The 20,507-nt window shown below is 44.7% G+C and overlaps 1 protein-coding gene across 1 annotated transcript in view; it reads left to right on the top strand.

Moving 5' to 3' along the window:
- The window catches only part of CACNG3 (calcium voltage-gated channel auxiliary subunit gamma 3), a 241,887-nt gene extending 223,793 nt beyond the window's left edge, over positions 1–18,094 (top strand). The window contains exons 2-4 of the mRNA XM_078664170.1: positions 3,279–3,362; positions 11,299–11,439; positions 15,786–18,094. Of these exons, the coding sequence (XP_078520296.1) occupies positions 3,279–3,362; positions 11,299–11,439; positions 15,786–16,300 (740 nt within the window). The 3' untranslated portion in view covers positions 16,301–18,094. The remainder of the gene's footprint in view (positions 1–3,278; positions 3,363–11,298; positions 11,440–15,785) is intronic.
- Positions 18,095–20,507: the final 2,413 nt, after the last annotated feature.

The raw sequence follows: 20,507 nt of genomic DNA, 5'->3' as shown, positions 1-20,507 counted from the left end.
TAAAAGCCTACAGCCTTCCTTCATGCAGCACGGTCCTATGACTCAGGTTCAGGGCTTTTAACAATCGATGTTGCCCTCAGTAGTGGGCTTTAATGCTATAATAGCACACATAAATAATCATAGGATACTGAAAAGGTTATAGGTCATTGGATATGCCACTCTGGATGAGATACTTGCCAACAGTAAAGTGTGCAGCCCTTCAAGTGGGTGGGTGTGGTTGGTAGAGGTTAAGCTAAATGGATTGGGTGAGGGCTGTATGAATGATAGATTGATTGTGGTTTTACAGATGTGGCCTTTTAATGCATTTTAAATCAACACATATCCTGGAGTAGGTAAAGCGAGGTCAAAGTGTGGACGTGAACAGCATTTCACTCGAATGGAAGGAGATAAAAAGAAAATTAAGAAGAAAAGGGCGGTGTAGACGGAGAACAGCCATAACAACGCGGGGATTACCCCGCACTGCCATTACAACGCGGGGATTACAATGAAAGTCGTTACAACGACATTCGCTAGAGGGCGCTGTTGGATAGGGAATAGTTTAATTTTCTATCCAACACCTTCCCTACTGTCAACGTGGGCTGGAGTTGGAATAGAAAATTAAACTATTCCACTTTCCAGCGCCCTCCAGCGAAAGTCGTTGTAACGACTTTCGTTGTAATCCCCGCGTTGTAATGGCATGCGGGGTAAAAGTCCGCGTTGTATTGACATACAACCGGTGTAGACAGTGAGGAAAGAGTGGCAGTAGTGGGTGTGACACTTATGAGACACATTATGCATAAGTCAATGCTTGAAGAAAAAAATAGTGTTCAATTATCACCTTATGTGGTCTCAGGGGGTTGAGTACCAGGCAGTACAGTTGGTAGGATATTGTAAATGGCAAGCTAAATTTACAGGAAGATGTAATAATATCATGCTGTATATCTCTAGGAATTAGGATGCAAGATCAGACTATTTAGAATAAAGTGTGGTGGAATGTGATGATAAAGATGTAGTGGTACCGTGTCCGGCGGTTTTGGAAGGTTACATTGGTACCCACATACCGGGAACCCTGTGCTTCTTATGGTAGATGGCCAAGTCCATCAATTATGAGCAGGATAGGGTTCCAATTAGAGTGAGGGATGAGTGAAGATGATGTAGAGCAAGTTGTGTGCATATGATATACTTGAGGAGAGTTGCTAAGTGGATTCCACTGGATGTCAGGGCTCGTAAATAAGATGGAAGTTTCTTACCAAACAAAAGTAGTTAGCATGCTTGTGGGGTAATGGTATTTTTTTAAGTTGGTTTGTGGTCAGCATAAAATCATCCTTAGTTAAGCCACTTTGCAGCTCTTATAGCCTTGGAAGGATTAGACCATTCAAGATAATGCCTTTTGGCTTAGCATCAAACACACAAAATGTGATGGGAGGAATGCTTGGAAATGTCTATAGCACAGTCAGTTTCTGTAGGTAGCACTCAAACTCATAATTTTCACCTAATGTGCTGTGCTAGACAGAATCTCAGTTTATGCACATTACTGACCCTGCTTCTCCCTCTGAATAATCCGTCCTGTACCGCCAGAAGAAGTCTCCTTTGGAAGGGAGCACGAGCAACTGGTTTTTGCCTTATTAGGCTTCCTCAGTGAGGTATAGCTTGGATCTTATGGCAGAACGAGCAAGGGATTCTTGGCTACTTAGGGTATAACTTCAAACACAAAAAGGTGATCGAGGTAACGCTTGCAAAAAGTCTGAACCACTGTCAATCGCCCTAAGTAGCCTTCCCACCCATGGAATGGATTGCAGGCCAGAGTAATTGTCAGCAGCTGGAATTAATTTAAGGTATCCACCCATCACTTAATTGTTTTCCTTTTGGCATAGCATAGCATCTCTCGGCATACTAAGCACCACCTGCTTAGCTACATGGGTCACTGTGTGAATGTTGATATGTAAATGTAAAATGTAGTACTACTTGTACAGCGCACGAATCGAACCCATGAGGGTATCTCGGTGCTTGTACGCATACCGCTGTGGAACCCTTCCTGGCTTTTCCCTGTGAAGTGCCCACTCCTGCGCACCCCCAAGGTGAAGCCAGGCATCCTAGCGTTGTTGGGTCAGTTTTAGAGATTAAGCAAGCTATTGCCTAGAGTTGCAGAGTGGGACCCATGATTAGAATAGGCACCAAGGCGAGAATTATCAGGTCCGAGGAAATTGAGCCCAAGACCCGCCGAGGCGGGAATTGAACCCTGGTCCCGGGCTAGACCTCTGCATCAGAGTCTGCCGCTCTAACCATTGAGCCACACTTCTCCACCAAAAATCAAAAATAAATCAGTATCTGAGACATCATTGCAATAGGTATAACAATAGCATTGTGTAATCCAAAGAGTAATGGACAAGTGGAGAATTTCAATCGCTCGTTGAAGAAAAGTATTGCATTGTCAATAGCGCCAGGGTTGCAATTGAGCAAGGTAGTGTGCAAGAACGATGGTTGTATCATATTACAACTGGTTTGGTGAGTAGTGTAGGCCTGTTTATGAGAGGTAAGAAGACCAGATGAAGGTGTGGATGTTCAAGAAGGAATCACAAGAGTGATATGAGGGAAAAGTGATCAAGAAAGGGGAGGCTTGATTTTGTGTAAATTTGAAGTCAAGATTCGGTGACCCAGTGAATGATAATTCAGTAGGTAGAAATGTTGTGTGGACTAAAAGTGGAAAGTGTTGGACTTTTTGAAGAATACCTACCTGTTGAGGTTCCGTTGAACAGGATGAGGTGGTTGATGGTTTCAGCGATGATGGGTGAACTGTAGAAGAGTCGAAACCTGTAGATCGGTTACAAGTTATGCTGCAGGATGGTGCTGTGTTTGAATCTTGCGGTAAATGATGGTGTAAAGGTGGTGAAGAAGGTTGTGGAAGAAAGTAAGACGGGCAGGTGACTGATAGACGGGGATAATGTGTAGAAGTAACCTGCTAACTACCACAAATACATAATGTAACGAGTCCAAGAGTTAAGTGGGGTCTGTACTGGTTTGTTTCATGACAGTGTGTGGCTTCTATGTATTTATCAATCTGTCGCTGTGACAGGTTGGATTGTTGTTGGGGTTGAATGCTAAAGTGTGGGGGTCGTCGTGCTCCTCTAAGAGCGGTTGGAAAAGCTTGAGGAGGTGGTCGAGGATCTTTGGCATGTAGTTGTATTCCTGTTTCTCACAAAAATACTTCCATTAAACATCTTTTATCATCCTCTTACAACAGGTCTACAGCCCTTCGTGTAATCCGGAACTTTAAAAACAAATCTGTTTCTCTCTTACAGGAAATTTCCGAGGAGTCTGCAAGAAAATTGATCACTTCCCAGAAGATGCGGATTATGAACAGGACACTGCGGAATACTTACTACGTAAGAACCTATCCTACCCTTGGTGTGTGCACAGGTGCCAGGAGTGCATTCAGGGCTGCACAGGCCCTTGAGGTCTTTGGTGAGAACTTCACACCTCAGGCAGCATGGTACACAACTAACACAGGCTTGAGCTACTCCTTAGATGTCACTCACTGTGCAGTATGAATGTGCGTTATTTCCCGTAGGAGTAACGTCTCCTGGAGGCACTCGAGATGAACTTCTGTTGCGTAGTTTTAAGAAAACATTCAATGCTGGTTCGTATGGAGTTTTCAATTCATCATTTTATTCTCATATTATTATTTTCATAATATGTTGCATCATGTTGTGATGTTTTGCCCAAAGCATTTTGGGCGAGAGCCCTTCATCAGGGGGCTTGTTCTCTGAAAGCAATCAAGTAAGCACATTTTAGCAGTAAGCTTATAAACATACAATTTTGTCAAACTGTGGAAATTGTAACTCTATCATCAAAGGAAAAGAAATCACACACCCCACTAAGGGTACTAAGATCAAGTTGAAAGTGACAGGTACATGTGATAGCAACAATTTGGTGTACTTATTGAAATGTCCGTGTGGACTTGCTTACATAGGGAAAACCGTAAGAAAAATCAAAACTCGTATTATCGGGCATAAGAGTAATATTCGACTAAAAAATCAAAAATCCACAGTTGCTGCGCATTTCAATGCAGCTAATCACAATCCGAACCAGCATTGAATGTTTTCTTAAAACTACGCAACAGACGTTCATCTCGAGTGCCTCCAGGAGACCTTACTCCTACGGGAAATAACGCGCATTCATACATACGCACCCTCAGCTCAGGAGGGTTTACCTGTATGGCACCATCCACCTTCATTTAAGAAACACACACTCAGAAGAATCCTCGAGTGCGATTTCCACATTCCATTTTGGATAATCATTGTTTTCCACTCACTGTGCAGTCACAGGCCTCAGACGGCGCGGCCATGCCTCAAGTTATACTAGTGTACACGAATATTACAGAATCCAGCCTTCGAAAAGCAGAGCTATCCCTCAGGCTAGATTAATAACTTAAGACATACAACAAGCCCAAGCTTTAGCACAGCTACCCCTCCTGTTACTCAGCTACTAAAGGCGGTGTGGCCTTGGACAGCAGAGCTATTGCACACTTTACGTGGATCTTACTGAGCCATGTTTTAGACTGTGGAGCCCTTCCTTGGAGCACTCATCTCTTCCAGGCTCAGGCCTCAGCATCACATCTAATCCCAAAGTGGCACACTTACAACTGGCCCAGCCCCCCCACAAGTAAAGGCAAATCTTACATGTGTGAGCCATGGCGACGAGAGGCACTGCTCAGGTTACAAAGCACACAGAGCCTCACCCAGGGATCAGATGGGGGGGGGAGGTGCTCTCCCCCTTACTCACAGTTTACAGGCTCAAACCTTATACTACAACAGATCTGTCCCACAAGTTTATAGCTACTACAGTGAAAACACAGCTTGGGCACCACAGCTATTGGGAACCAAGGCTCAGACGTCAGAGCTATCCTCGGGGTGTACAGAGTGTACATGGTCATGTGTTAGACAGGGATGTATGACGGTACAACGCATACCGTTACAACGCATACCTTTACTACGCAGGTTTAACAACGCAAGTCGTTACAACGATTTGCGTTGGGGGGCGCTGGATAGTAAATAGTTTAATTTACTATTCCAACTCTAGTTCCCGTGGATAGTAGGGAAGGTGTTGGATAGTAAATTAAACTATTACCTATCCTAGAGCGCCCTCCAGCGAAAGTCGTTGTAATGACTTTCGTTGTTAAACCTGCGTTGTAACGGTACTTCGTTGTAAAAGTTCCGTTGTAAAGGACGTTCCCCGTTAGACAGCATAGCTATCCCTCAGATTACACAGCAATTACAGGTTGGTGCCATACATAAGCCGACCTATCCCAAAAGTAACCATATGTAAAAGGGTCAGGTTTTGGACAGCAGAGCTATCTCCCACGTTACCCAGCTTTCCCTCGCTCAGGCCTCGAACAGCCACACAGATCTTAATCTGCCAGGCCACATACAGGTGAGCTATCCCACAGGTGCACAACTTTTACAAGATTAGGGCCCAGACAGCAGCGCTATCCCTCAGGTTACAATACATGCCAACAACTGGAAAGTGGTAGATTTAAAAAAAAAGGGGGGGGGAGTGCATTTCCCTCATTGATACACATTAAGCAGGGGCAGTTTTAGGTGTAAGGCAGGTAAAAAAATAAAAAGCCACTTGGGCCACAAAAATCGGGAGTGTTCCGCCTAAATCAGGTCTGTTGACATGTATGGTTACACGAGTCACACAGTAGTATGCTTCAGACAGCAGACATGCCTCATTGATTTCAAAGAGTTTCCATGCTCAGGGTTCAGAGTATCATGTTACTTTCTTTCACAAGGTCATGGTTGAGACAGCAGAGCTATCCCTCAGGGGCACAGCTATCACAAGGAGAGGGCCCGGACTGTAGAACTCTCCATCAGGTCACACAGGGCCATACAGCATAATATTTTACGCTGCAGATATATTTTATTAGTTTCCGCGAGTTTACATGCTCAGGAGACGGACCAAGACAATACCTCTCTTGCACAGGGCCGTGTTTTAGACAGCAGAGCTATCCTCATGGGTTGCACAGGTTCCACTGGCACGTGCTTTACACAGCAACGCTGTCTCTCTGAAGAAACTGATTTTGCACGCTTAGGGCCATATGTATCAACAACCTGATTTGCGATTCTCAAATAGCGATTTTTTAGAAATCGTATATAGGGATGTATGTACAAAATCACAATTTTTCAGCGATTTCTGAGTATTCCTTAATTGAGATTAGCAAATTGCGAATCGCAATTAAGGAATACTTTCCCATTCATTTCTATGGGCCAATTGAGAATAATTTCAAGGGTGCAGGGGTATCCAAAGGACACCCTGTTGCACCCCTGAAATAAGCATGGATGCACATACATGCCCTAAGGGCATGTATGTGCTTCATATTGCACTTTGAAAAATGCAAAAAAGGGAAATTTTCAAGGAATTCGCAAATTACCACCAACTTGAAGTTGGTGCTAATTTGCGATTCCTTAGGGCCAATTTGCATTTTTTTAGGCTTCTTACATTGCATTTAAGGAATCGCAAAATTTGCGATTCCTTAAATGCAATCGCAAAATAAGGAATCGCAAATTGTGCGATTCCTTATTTTGCACGCAGATTTCTTTGATATGCGAATTTCTGCGAATTTCGGCGTTTGCGAACGCATTAGTGCTTGATACATATGGCCCTTAGTTCCTAAGCTCTTCTCGCAGCGCTACAAACATCAGTCTCTTTCACACTGACTGACAAGGGATGTGTGTTTTTATTTCACACACACCTTACACCCCAGCCAGAACACACCATATGGACCATGAGCGTTCAAGATACCGCCTCAGGACCCTCACTGTCCAGGGACCCCCAAAGGAGTCTTAAGACCCTCAGGGGAGAGAGGCTTGAGAGAAGACACTCTGTCACACTGTCACTCATGAGACATGCTGAAGGGATATTGGGAAGCCGAAGATACTGCCAGCCAAGAGAAGATGATTGGCTAAAGACGGACGTGCTTGGAAGCTGTAGAGCCGGTGCGAGGAGCTATAGGAAAATCTAAAAGCCCCAAAAAAGATTTTAAAATCTCAAACCCTGCCAATCCAGTCCCTCTGACCAGGTGTGCTGATCAGGCACCACCCAAGAAGGTTAAAAAGGGATGGGTGCAAAGCTGGGATTTATCTCAGCCACTAGTGACTGTCCTGTCTGTGGTTCCACCTGACACCGCTTGAGGAGCGCAAAAATGATGGATGGGAGCAAAGCTTGGATTTGTCTCAGCTACTGGTGAGGTGAGGTGACCATGCTGGGCCAGATTCTAGACCCTTGTGTTATTAGGGCAGTCACAGCCCTAGTCCAAAAGGGATAACATAGCCCAAACTGCTGGTCCATATCACCCTCAGGTCTGCCTCAATCTAGTGTGCCTCATGGTTGAGGTACAGACTGAGTCCTGCTACCAGGTCTGAGCACCCCATCACACTTAGGAAGGCTCGCTGCGAAGAACTAATTGTAGTGGGTGGAAACAGCCACCAGTATTTACTCTGGACCACAATTAAGTCCATCACTTTCTTGCTCACTCTGTCTTTACAGGCAGAAGCCAGCCATATGCAAATCAGCCTTGGTCCCCAACTCCAAGGTTCAACTTAGCCGAAACGTGTTGACCACATCCTCTCTCTATGGAAACGCAGGCACCTCAGATGTATTTCAGCCTCGAAGGGCAGCATCAGTGAGGTGCACAGCCGCCTATGCAAACTACTTCTAGACCCACTCACACCACTTGAATGATTGACTTAATCTCAGCCAATAGTGATCACTCTGGGATGCATTCCAGTCCATTGTTTTTTGCTCACTTTGCCACTAGAGAAAGGGATGTTCTTAGGTGCACGGCCGCTGACTTGTGCGTTGGTGTTATCCCCACTATCGACAATGGGGGTGGCAAACATGTAGTCGGGTGGGAGTGACAGGCATAGGCTTGTGGAATCTATGGAGGCTTCACATCTCCCTACCAGGTTGGGTAGAAATTCTACTACGTGGGGAAGAAGGTGGTGTTTCCCTCATCTTACTCCAACAGACAAAAAAAGTTTTTGCCACCCGCAAGTGCTTTGTGTGGGTTTACGTTCTGCAAGGTGTACCTGGAGCTGAACTCTTAGGTATATATAGAGACAACAGACAGGAAGTAGAACAGAGGTGGAGGAGACGAGTCTTTCCTATCACTTCCTTATGTACCTCCTATTGAGTGCATGTGGTACTGCCCAGAAGTGGTTTGTCTCTTCCTAGACTCCAGGGTCTATTCTAACATGCCTACAGGTACCTTTGTTTTTTTCGCAAAACAGGGCAACCCAGTAACTCAGCGACCTGGGCTGGACAATTATTAACATGCTGATCCTTTGATTTTGCCTATGATGGAAAGATGGCCGCTGCCCATGCAGAGCGCCTGGCACTGCCTATGATGAAAGGCAGCTGGCTGCATATAAAGACTCTCCTGTAATGCTTATGATGGATAGCTGGCACCTTGATATGCCCAGCACCTGACAGAGCCCATGATGGAAGAGCCGCTCGATGCTGCAGCTCTTGAATTACTTTTTGAACAATCTGATGATCTAGGTGCAGGCACCACCTAAAATGTTTACTGCCATCAGTACTATCCGCGACCTGTATCACTGGCCCCCAGTGTGAAGGCAGCATCAGCATCAATGATGCCTCATAGAGCATGTTCAACGTGGCGGTACTGGCGGAAAGTGAGTGAGGTTTCTTTTAGCATGTATCCATAGGGGTGGGCGGAATTTGCGGAGTCGAACTACGCAAAGCTTTGCGAAGCGGTAAAAAATCTCCACGACGAGCAAAAGTTCAGCGAACATGCGGAATTGCTTGTTCCGCCCATTTGTGATGCTTTTTTCTTGTTCGCGAACACTGTTTGCGTGCTCGGGGAGAAATATCTCGCATTTTGAAAGCGCAAACAAGCAAAAAAATTCAGCAAAGGTGAGTATCACTGAATTTTTGGCAATTCCACATTCTCCGTGGAACGCGAAATTACCCAAATTCCGTAAATTCCACGGGCAGAACAGAATTTACCGCCCAGGCCTAATCCATACCAGGGACACATACGGCTCCTCCAGGGTCCAAAAAAACACACATCCCACGCCAGCCAGGGAGTAGGGAGAGGCTGTCCCAGCTGAGGTTCATCTCAGACCTATCACATCACCAGGAGTCAGAGGGTACTCTGGATGAGTGGGAGATCTGTGCAGCCAACCCTCTTGCCCACACTCATTCATCTGCCTGCAAGTGATGATGGCGGTGATATTGACTCTGCTCCTAATACCATGGGGGTCTCGCTTTCCATTGAAGAATAGAAAGAATTGGTGCAGGAGGTACAGCCAACCTCCCCTGCTTCCAGATCCCCATGACGAATCATCAACAAAGAGAACAAGCGAGCTTGCTTACATATTTTTTTCATTCCAAGAAGAGCATGAAGGCTGGCAGCAGAGATGGGTGGCATTGGTTCCATCACCCAAGGTGGCAAAAGCAGGGGGAAGACCTGGATCTAAGGTTTATGGTAATCCAAGAACACGTTTTCACCATTGGAAAGACTCCCAAGCCAGAATGAATAGTGATGTACATCAATGAAAATCTTAATCTAAGTGGTCCATCCATCACCAAACACTTGCAAAACCCACCTTAGGTGTATGGATATTTTTTTAGATGGATCTTCCATGACCAAACATTGCTTCAGCACCACATATATCACAAGGACTATGAGATTATGAAAAACTCTCATGTTAAATCAACAATCCAAATATCCCTTGTAAAAAGTACCCACCAGAGAGAATTGATGCAAGTCAAAGATCAGTGAGCTCTTGTGATCTGCAGTGCCTGAGCCCGTCGCGTGGGCATCAGGAGAGAGAAGGTGAAGACAATGATGGGCAGGCAGGAAATGTGGCACTGGTGTCCATCACATCACCACAGCACAAGTAGGCATCTGTCGTCCACCTGACTCATCCTTGTAGGAGGTGACAGCAGAGATGGTTGCAGGTGGAGCTAGGAGGCAGATACTCACACTGGCAGTAACAGAGACATTGAGGAGCACATCGCAATGCAGTGTATTTACATATACATGTGTTTTTTTAAAGCGCTGTTTGTCCCCCATTTGGTCACTTCTGGGTGCTAGGAGCGTGATATGAATATAAAGGTGGCCATGCGGGTAGCGGAAGACCGGCTCCTTTATTAAGAACAAAGGTTCCTACATGGATAGTAGGTGCTTTACTGCACTGGAACGACTTAGACCAATCACATTATTCAGGGCGGAACAGGGTCAGAGGGCAATTGACCTGCACGTGGATGGTCAGATTGCAAACAGGTCAACAGACAATCGGCATGAGGACAAGAGGCGTAGAATAGACGTGTTCGTGGTTCACACACTGTGCTGCCGGCAGGACTCAGACACCCAAAGATCATCTAACTTTTCATCGCAAGCAAAACTTTTTTATACAGTGCTTGAAAAGGGCACCCTACAAGCCTCTGTGCCAGTGGCAATTATTATCTGGATGCTAATCTAGCTGATATGGGAACAGGCACCAAAAACGATACATTTACCCACCTTGCTTACATGCATCATGATCACACTCAGACACATCCACAATGCACAATCACCATACATGTCCACCTTATTTGTGTGCCATAAACATCCACTACATATATACACTACCTTCTCCCTCCTAGTACACCACACACGCTGCAGATGTATGTGAGGCTTGTAATAAAACTGAGAGAGTGACGCTGGTAGTATGCTTTACTATGTACTTTTGCAAGCTTTACTTTCAGGGACTGTTATATGTTATTCCACCATGTGCTCTCACTCATTTGCAAGCCACCTGATCCATCATTCCAATATGTGTACTTGCACACTTTTTTTGCAGTGGCCGTGATAAGCCATTTCACTATATGTAGTTACATACTGCATTTGCAGGAGATAAGATCAATCATTTCACTATGTGTAAGTGCACGTCATTTGCATGTGCTTGGATAAGTCATTTCACTACATTTATATCCATACTTATTTCATTGGGAGCTACAATAAGTTATTTCACTTAGTGTATTTCCACACTTCTTTGGTAAGGACCTTGATACATAATTTCACTAAGTGTATTTCCAAACTTCGTTTACAGTGGCTATTCTAGTTTTTTTTTTTACTATGTGTATTGTGCGCTTCATTTGCATGGGCTGTAATAATCCATTTTACTTCAAACATTTCCACACTTCTTTCATTGAGGCTACAATGAGTCATTTCACCATGTGTATTTCCACACTTCTTTTGCCGGGGCTTTGATAAGTCATTTCACTGTTTATCTTTCCACATTTCATCTGCAGGAGCTGTGAGGTCCTCCAGCATTTTTCCAATCCTGAGCGTGGGACTCCTCTTCTTTGGTGGTCTTTGTGTTGCTGCCAGTGAGTTCTACAAGAGCCGACACAACGTCATCCTAAGCGCTGGGATTTTCTTTGTGTCAGCGGGTGAGTTTACACTGCCTACCTCAAGGCACTTTTCTTAATGCCTGGGAATAGTAAGCAGGAGTGCTCAATGGCATTCATCTTGTGAGGACAATGTGGAGGAAGCCCTCATCTGAGACAGCAGTAGACAACTCAAATCATTCACTGCAGACAAACAGCATGTACCACAAAGTTTGTGAATAGCCAAGTGGGAACAACAGTAGTAGGTATACTGCAGGGAAAGAAGGCAAGAGTGCTGGGCTGTAGCTGGACTAAATTGAGCTTAAAAATTGAATTTGACTGCCAGCCATATGTATGCAAAGATGTATTAGTATTTATATAGCTCAAACAGCTGGATAGCAATGAAGAGATAAATAGTACACATTCATGTAGTTAAGGAGAGGTTGTGGGGTTTGGATGAGCCATGCCGGAGAACCATAAAAAAAAAGTGACTTGTGAGTGTTTGCTTCAATGTGAGTCTGTTGATGTGTCCGGCCAGGTGAGTGACCACAGTCATAAGTCACAATATCATGGTTGAATATCGACCTGCAGAAATAACATAACTACCAATATATCATGGAGGGAAGTAATATATTTACTATTATTAACTCAACCATGACACTATTCTGGGAATTCTATAACGATCCTGATATAGTTTTACGTTGACGTTTTGCCCCCAGTGTTGTGGTATAACACCAGATCAAGCTTGTATCTAGAGCCGATTTCTTGGATCTGATGCATACTGCTGAGAAGTTATGGGGTGAGGCGTCGCCATGGGATTCAGGTCCGATGACTGGCATGTAATTGACCTAGCACATCCCATAAGACTGTAAGTTAGCCCAAACATTGCATACAGATATATATAGCATGAATGTAATAGATGGTGAGCATATGCATAGCTTCATGGCCAGCTACGTCTTCCACTTTAAGGCATGTGTATGACGTCTGGTCTCTTATATATGTAGCTAGTAGGATCAGTTTGTGTTTAGGGACAGTTATTGTGTAAAAAATATAATCTTCAAAAATATCGAGTTTACATACTTTGTATGCAAACTACTAAAATATTGGGTCAGAAATATTATGGAACAAAACATTGGCCAAAAAATGTTTAGTATATTGAAAAAAGTAACAAAAATCAAAAATAAACAATACTAAGAAAGGTGTTGGACTTCAAAGAAGTCACATTTACTATTCTAACTACTCTTTAAGCAAAAGTAGGGAAAGAGCTGGACTGTGTAAGGGTCAGATTTACTATTCCCACTCCCATCTAAGCAACAGTAGGAAAAGTGTTGGACTATGGAGGGGTCAGCTTTACCATACTCACTTCAATCTACGCAATAGAGGGGAAAATGTTGAAGTTTGCAGGGGCTTTATTTACTATTACTGCTGCAATCTATTCAAAATTAGGGACAGCATTGGACTTTGGAGGGCTTACGTTTACTATTCCGACAGTAACGTAAGCACAGCAGTGAAGTGTTGGATGAATTAACAATTAATTGGAATACAACAAGTAATTGAAACAACAGTTAATCATTTAAATGATTCACTTTAATAATTACAAATTAAATATTTAATAAACATAAAATTAACAAAATAATTTATAAAAGCAATAATTTTAGTAAAATAATTTCTTGCCCTAGACTCCTAGAAGTTATCCACTAAATTATAAATTAATAATTAAACTATAGAACAATTTAATTACAAATTGCAAATAACAAAACACATGTAAATGAGTAAAATAATCAATTACATAATGTATAAAATTCCTTAAAATTGAATTTTTAATTAACTCAAAAAGAATTTACAATAAAAACAACTATTTGCAATTTAAATAACCTCCCTCCTTACTCCCCTACAAACCCAACAACCTGTTATTAAACTATAAATTACTAAATACATGTAAAACATTTCAATTACACATTGAAACTTACAAAGTATACTAAAAAACAATTACTATAATATTATTACCTAAAATAATATAGCAACTAATATGTATTAGATTAATTAAAAAAATATTTAATAGAACTATGCTAAATTACACAATATTATATACAATATTTTAAAAAAAACATCATTGTATACATAAAAACGATATTCTTACCTTGTATAATCCGTTCCTTGATGTTTTTGACTGAATATCTTTGACACAATATTGTTTCACTGTGATATTTTTCATCAATATTTTGGTCATTCAGCATGTGAGACAGATGGAACCTTTGAAACTCAAGTAAATAACCAATCAAATTAGAAATAGGCACATTTGTATGTGTGACGAACAGGCCAGATACGGGTTCAAAGATGGAAAGTATAGGAATATCGTCCTTGCCGGAAAGTATATGAGTGTTTGTGTCTGGCTCCATGAGTGTGATGTTCCTGCAGGCCCTCAAGAGTGCACTCACACGGAGGGAGGCACATTGTTGACTCGCTGAACGATGCAGTTTGCATGGGCGGAACCTGGTATGACTGGCAGTGCATGCAGGAAGCTGATTGGTTGAGTGCCTATGGGACCATGATGTGACCTTGGAGTAGGAATGTTCTAGAAAAATAATGTCAGCAAAAAAATAGAGACGAATCAGCGAAAATAGAAAAGGGTCCTCGCAGGGTGAACACTCTAGGACAGTGTCTTCAGCACCACTGTCTTGTGAGCAGATCTAGGAATCCTGATCCCCTCTGGGGTCCAAGACAGGGCTCATTTAGAGAGAAAGGACGGAAGCTTTTAGGCGGGAGGCCAGGATGGGCCAGTAGTAGGTAGACTCAGGGCGGCAAAGGGTAGTTTGCACTTGATGGTCGGGTCTCTTGACCCTCTCAGTGACTCTCAGCAAGAGAGAGGAAGAGTTCCTTATCGAGACTGCATCCCGACAACTCATTTGAGACAGTAATTGGTCTGGTTGATGTATAGTGGATCGCCATGGTAGGACCACGGTAGGGCCTCCAGCCCATGTGGGTGAGGGAGGGAGGAGATAAGACCATGTTGCAGAGTGCACAACCTCCCCATATGTTGGTCGCAGCGAGGAAAGGATCTACTGGGGCGATTACAACAGGGACTTGAGGCTTAACGGCACCCATTCATGGCACCTATCATTGCTAAGCTGCAGTATCGCGCTTGCCCCAAGGAGGGCCAGTGAGCCCCATGGGTACCGTTATGAGGGTTGAGGCACTGCATTACCAAGGAAAGGGATGAAAGAATCAACCTCCTCATTATGGAGGCAGAGGGTCACTAGAGCTAAGAAAGCATGAGAGAAGTAGGTATAATTCCCACTGTATGTATGTGGTTAGCCCGGCTATCCATATACCGATAGTCTTTCCCTCTGGCCACATATATTGATTGTTACCTGGATCGAGTGATGCGGCTTATGACAGCCCATCTGCACCAGATATTTTCTTCCACAGTAAAAACCCCACTATGGAACATAGTCTACAATGTGGGAAACTTCATGGATATCCTCATACGGGGACCCTGGATCGCAAGAACTGGGTGGAGGCACAGACATGTCTTTAAGTTGATTGTTGTCGTGTTTACGACACTGTGCTTTAGCTACCTCAAACAAGCACCAAACAAAGCTGTACATCAGAGTCAGGCAGGTTGACCCACTCCTTCGATTGAGAAACATATATCAATACCAGCACAGACATATAAGGATGAGTGAGAGATATGAAGAAAAAAGGGTCAATATTTGTTCACAGGAAATGACCAAAAATGTTATTATCAACTGTTCTTTTTCTATTAAAAATTCTCTCTCGTGGTGAAGCAAGATGCCTCCTAGTCGTTAAAATTCTCTTCTTTTGGATGATAAATGCCTCCCCAGTACTTGATTTGGGTTGTTCTTCCATCTTTACTGAGAAAAGCCCATTCCAATATAATATTTTCTACGCTGGTGTCTCCATGGTGTAACAGACGTCATCTAGAGTCCAAGAATGGAACCCTATCCTTGCTCAGAATACTGACTTCTGTGTTGTAGTAATGTAAACACATTTAATATCTACGAGAAGACCATTGTTATACTGATAACTTTAAGCCAGTGGCGGCCGGCACAGGTAAGCGTGGTAAGGGCGGGGTGGGAGGTAGGGAAGTTGACAGACGACGGAATAGGTAAAAACAAATAAAGAAAACCTATTCTGTTGTCTGTCGACTTCGCTACCCGCCCCATTTCACCACCCCACTGCACTTTCCTGCACCGGCCGTGACTGCTTTAAGCTATACCATTGAATCATACAAGAGTCTTGTGTAGCCGCATGTGAACATAATGCACTTGTCATCACATATATTATCACACACACCTGTCACAGGTTCAACTTGGGTAAATGATTTGTATTTGTATCAGAGCTGTCTAAGGGGAATTAACCTGTTCTTGTCCTCCTCTAAATTTCAGGGTTAAGCAACATCATAGGCATCATTGTGTACATCTCAGCCAACGCCGGCGATCCAAGTCAAAGCGACTCCAAGAAGAGCAACTACTCCTACGGCTGGTCGTTCTACTTTGGGGCCCTCTCATTCATCATTGCCGAGATGGTGGGGGTCATCGCTGTCCACATGTTCATCGAGAAGCACCGGCAGCTGAGGGCCAAATCCAGCTCCGACCTCTTCAAAAAGTCAGCCTTCACCCGCATCCCCAGCTACCGCTACCGTTTCCGTCGGCGTTCCAGCTCCCGGTCTACAGAGCCCCGCTCCAGGGATGCGTCCCCTGTCAGCAAAGGTTTTAGCGCCATACCTTCCACTGACATCTCTTTGTATACCCTGTCCAGAGATCCTTCTAAGGTGACCATGGGCATGCTGCTGAACTCTGAGAGGGACTACAACTTCCTCCAGGTGCACAATTCTCTGCCCAAAGACCTCAAGGAGTCGCTGCAGAACAACCCAGTAAATAGACGCACAACCCCGGTTTGAAGCCGGCCTATTTTCTTTCAAACACCCCTTTCCCAGCGGCAGTTCGGTACAATCCGCTGTCTGCATCCATGTTAATGTGATATAGTCAGGCCCAGCATGGGGCAGATCCAGAGAGGGGCTACTAGGCACCCTATCCAGTGTCTTCCTCTCCCACCCAAACAAATGTAAATGTTTTTTTGTATTCCAACATGATTCTTCCATTAGCAAATAGATAAAGAAACAGGACAGGAGTAGGAGGCCATTTTGCCAGAAGCTGAAACCAGGGCACTCCATGGACGTAGTCCTCAACCCGAGGAGTGGTTCAGGGCACAGGTTGCAATTGAGGCTGGGCTGAAAGAATAGACTATTTGAAGCCTGGAAATCAGGCTACGGGTTGAAAAGGCGCACCCTGAGTCCTCTCAACCCGGCCCTGGTTTAGCTCTTTGCAGGAACTGGAACAGAGGGTCGAAGAAGTGGTAGTCCCTGGAAATAGAACACAAGATGCCGTTGTCAAAGTACCCTTCAAAGAACCTCTATCTTGACACTCAACCGGTCCTCCTTGGACAAGGCCATCAGGCCTTAAGTAACCGTGATGACAATCATCACGAAAGCTGCCATCATTTTCTAATTTCCAGTCAAATTCACCAACGAGCTTCTTCTCGCCCGTAAAACAAACAATAACAATGTTAAAAAACAAGCAACCAGTCACTGTGAGAGGCGAGAGAAGCTTGGAGAACGTAATGGACGCTGATACGCCAAGGTGGACGCTGTGCTGAGGAAAACAATCTGGCGAGCCCTTCTCAGTCCTTGTACTAGCGGTGCAAACCCTGGCGGTTCAAGTGGCTCCAAGCTCAAAGACACGTGCCCGTTATCCTGAAAGAGGAGGGGCCCATCAACGCACACGCCTGGTTATGGGCCGGACACAAGATTCTTTGACTGTCTGTAAAAAGAACTGTTATTTTGCATGTGTAGTGTAAGAAAGCCGGTGGTGACTGGTATAATGTCTGTGGTGTGAGAAATAATATAGAGATGGTCTTCCCATGCATGGAGCCCTGTCCAAGAGGCAAAGCACCAAACAACAACCCTACTGTTACATAAAGGAGGAAGCACAACGTTGTGTTTCTATCTTCCTCTAATGGGTCACTAGCAAATGTGGTGCCTACATTTGGTGGGCTTCATGCGCCGTGGAGGGTGGTGGTGAGCCGCTGAGGTGAGCCTGCACTGAAAGCCTCTTTATTCTCTTGATGCTGGCCCGCCTTGGCTGACCCGTGACGCTGCTCCCACAATCCTCTATGGTCTTCAAAGCAAAACTGTCGCAGTCCACCTGAACACAAAAAAACAGGTGCTGTGTGTTTGAACTTCCTATAGGGGGTGGGAGGGAAACAATGTCCCTGAACAAATACAAAGAGGGCTTCAGACCCAATTGTTTACACAATGTAGCTTCCACTGCCAGGGGTTTTCCAATTTGGGAAGGTGTGGGGTGAGGGGTTGTGAATCAAACGATATTTTAAAGGAGACACACACTGTTCACAAAAATAAAATGTGTTGTTCCTTACTACTGATGTTTTAACTTCTGCCAGAATTGACAACTCTTTTCATCTATCTTATTCATTACTTTGTTGAAATAAATGTACTTATTGTTGCATTGATTTTGTGACCAGCCATTATGGTGTGGGGCTCCTCCGAGAGGCTCTGTAGCTCCTGGGAAGCAGCAGACTGCATTTCCGGTCTCCCTCTGACGTCATGTCCTGTTTCCAAAGTCGAAGGCAATTCATAAGTGGAGCACAGCTTACGAAAAATATGGTTGGCAAAAGTAAAAAACCAATATAGATGAGAATAGTATTGCATCTTTAAATCTGACAGAAGTTAAAACATGGTGAACAAAATACTTTAAAAGCAAGTGAATGTCCCCTTAAGTGTCATTTTGTACATTTTGAAATGTTGCAAACCTAGGAATGGAAACATCTTACAGCAGGTAAGGAATGAGATAAATCTTCATTTGTGTGCCTAGACGTTGAAACTGCCCCAGGAAAGAGTGTCTCACTGCTATTAGCTGGTGTGTGACAGTCTGTCAGCCATGTTTTCCCTCTGACAGGTAGGGTGTTCTACCTTCAAGAACTGCCATGGGTGAAATCAGGGAGTATTGAGGCTCACGCCTATATGTTATGGGAGTGAAGACCTGATCTTGGAGGATACAACAGACAAGGTGATCTTTTTTTTTATTTGCATACATAATTGAAGCCAGCATCCAGCAAAGCATCCTGGTGTGAGTGTTCATGAGAGATCAAAATAACAACCCCACAGACTGTTGTCTGGAGGATAGCTGTTAGGAGTGGCATGATTATTAATTCAGCAAAATACCAGGGGTGGTGAAAGTGATGTCACACAACCTTTAGTCCTCAATGAAATCTCTGGGCTGAGCCCTTCTCTGCCGCTTGCTGCCTATGTGGTGAGAAAGGGGAATAGGTGAGTGAAAACCATGAAAATTAAAACATGGTTCCAAGATCCCTGTATCTTTCCTATCCTGCCTATGATTCAATGGTACCTAAGACAAATGTGGCCAAAGCAGAGCCTGGCTACCAAAGACAGATACTTCAAATGGATCTTGGTAGCTGATATCCATGCAGATGACCCACATCAGCAAACCACCTTCAAAGTTGTCCTCTCCATTAGCCAACATTTGCTGCAGGGTTTAAAGTGACTGTCTCGCCTATCTTTTACAAAACAAACATTGCACTTACAAACCCTGACCAGAGTTTAATTTGTAATAAAAATAAATAATAAATGCAGGAGCTCCAAATTTGTCTTAGGAGCCCTGCCTGGAAAATTCCAGAGACTGCTAAATATCATGGCTGCCTATTATTGATTTAACCTCATATTTCTTTTTTCTACCATCCCATACTTCCTGTCTCTTCATCTCATTCTTGCAGTTTCTTATCACCCTTGCTTTTTAAGTCGAGCCTATTAGAGGGTGCGTACGCTGTCCATTGCGAGGCATATTGTGGCTTACCGAGAACATGGAGCCCACCCTTTGCTTAGTATTGGTTGGCTTTCTTTGTCATTCTCATTTGCCTGCTTCTTATTCGTGTCCCAGCTTAGCAATCTTGTGCTTGTCCCTCCCATGAAGCACTGACTCTTTACTATTGCTTTGACTGTTTGGCATCTCTGCTTTAACGGCTTGCTTTTCAAGCGCTACTTATTTGTGTTAAGTGAAAGTGTGTGTTTTCTTGCCTTCTCCCTTGTGTACTTCTGCCCACATGCACTTGGTGTTGCTCTGTTTCGTGAGAGCTTCTCCATGCCCTAGCCCTATTGAGCTCACCTGGGTGCTCTTCCCGGTAGCTTCCCCATACCCTCCATGTCGCTTCCCCCACCCACTTCCTCTGAGTTTCTTTCTCGTCTCTGTCTTTCTTGTCCCTTCCTCCCTCCCCCGTGTTGCTTTGATACCCCCATCTTACTCTAGGTTGCTTGATCTTTCTCCACCCCATGGTGCTTTGCTTATCCCCTGCCCTCCCCCATTGTTTCCTACTTCACCACCTGCTTGCTTTAACCCTTTCCCTGCGGCGGCTATTCCGCTGCAGCGCTAAGGGGTGGGGGGTCGTGCGCGCTCCGACGCTTATGACGGAACCGCTCCGTCACGCCCCTCGGGTGGGCTGTGCTTGTGATGGAGCGGTTCCGTCACGGCCCCACCCGCTCAATAGAACGCACCGCGCAGGCGCGAAATCAGCGCCGCGCAGGCGCGGAGAGCGGCCCGTGACGGAACCGCTCCGACACCAGCACAGCCCACCCGAGGGGCGTGATGGAGCGGTTCCGTCATAAGCGTGGGAGGGGTTAAAACAAAATGTACGTGGCAAAGTGGCCAGAGCTCTCTATTCAGTATCAGAACCCTTGACCCCAGGAGCAACACCTAGCAGCAAGGTAGCAAGGGGGGGTGAGGCAGGGAAACTCACAGGGGGGGTGGGTGGGAGTCCTCTCATGGTGCGTGACACCCACCAATGGCAGGTGACTTGAGAGGCGTGCCCTTGCCGCCGGTCGAAGTCTGATGGAAAATTAACCCCCGGATTCCCAAAACTGAGTGCCGGTGTGAGCCACCTGTAGGGTAGAGATCACCGTCCGCCTCACACTACCCTGGCATTTTACGAATTGTATAGGAGGAAAAGTGGGTGCCCGAGTGACTTGTCTCTTGCCCTCTACCCACCATACCTTACATAGGGTTGAGCGTGAACGCACA

The sequence above is a fragment of the Lissotriton helveticus genome, chromosome 10 (assembly GCF_964261635.1).
Source record: "Lissotriton helveticus chromosome 10, aLisHel1.1, whole genome shotgun sequence".
Lineage (NCBI taxonomy): Eukaryota > Metazoa > Chordata > Amphibia > Caudata > Salamandridae > Lissotriton > Lissotriton helveticus.
Note: the sequence above shows the minus strand (reverse complement) of the source record. Positions and strands in the feature narration are given on the sequence as shown.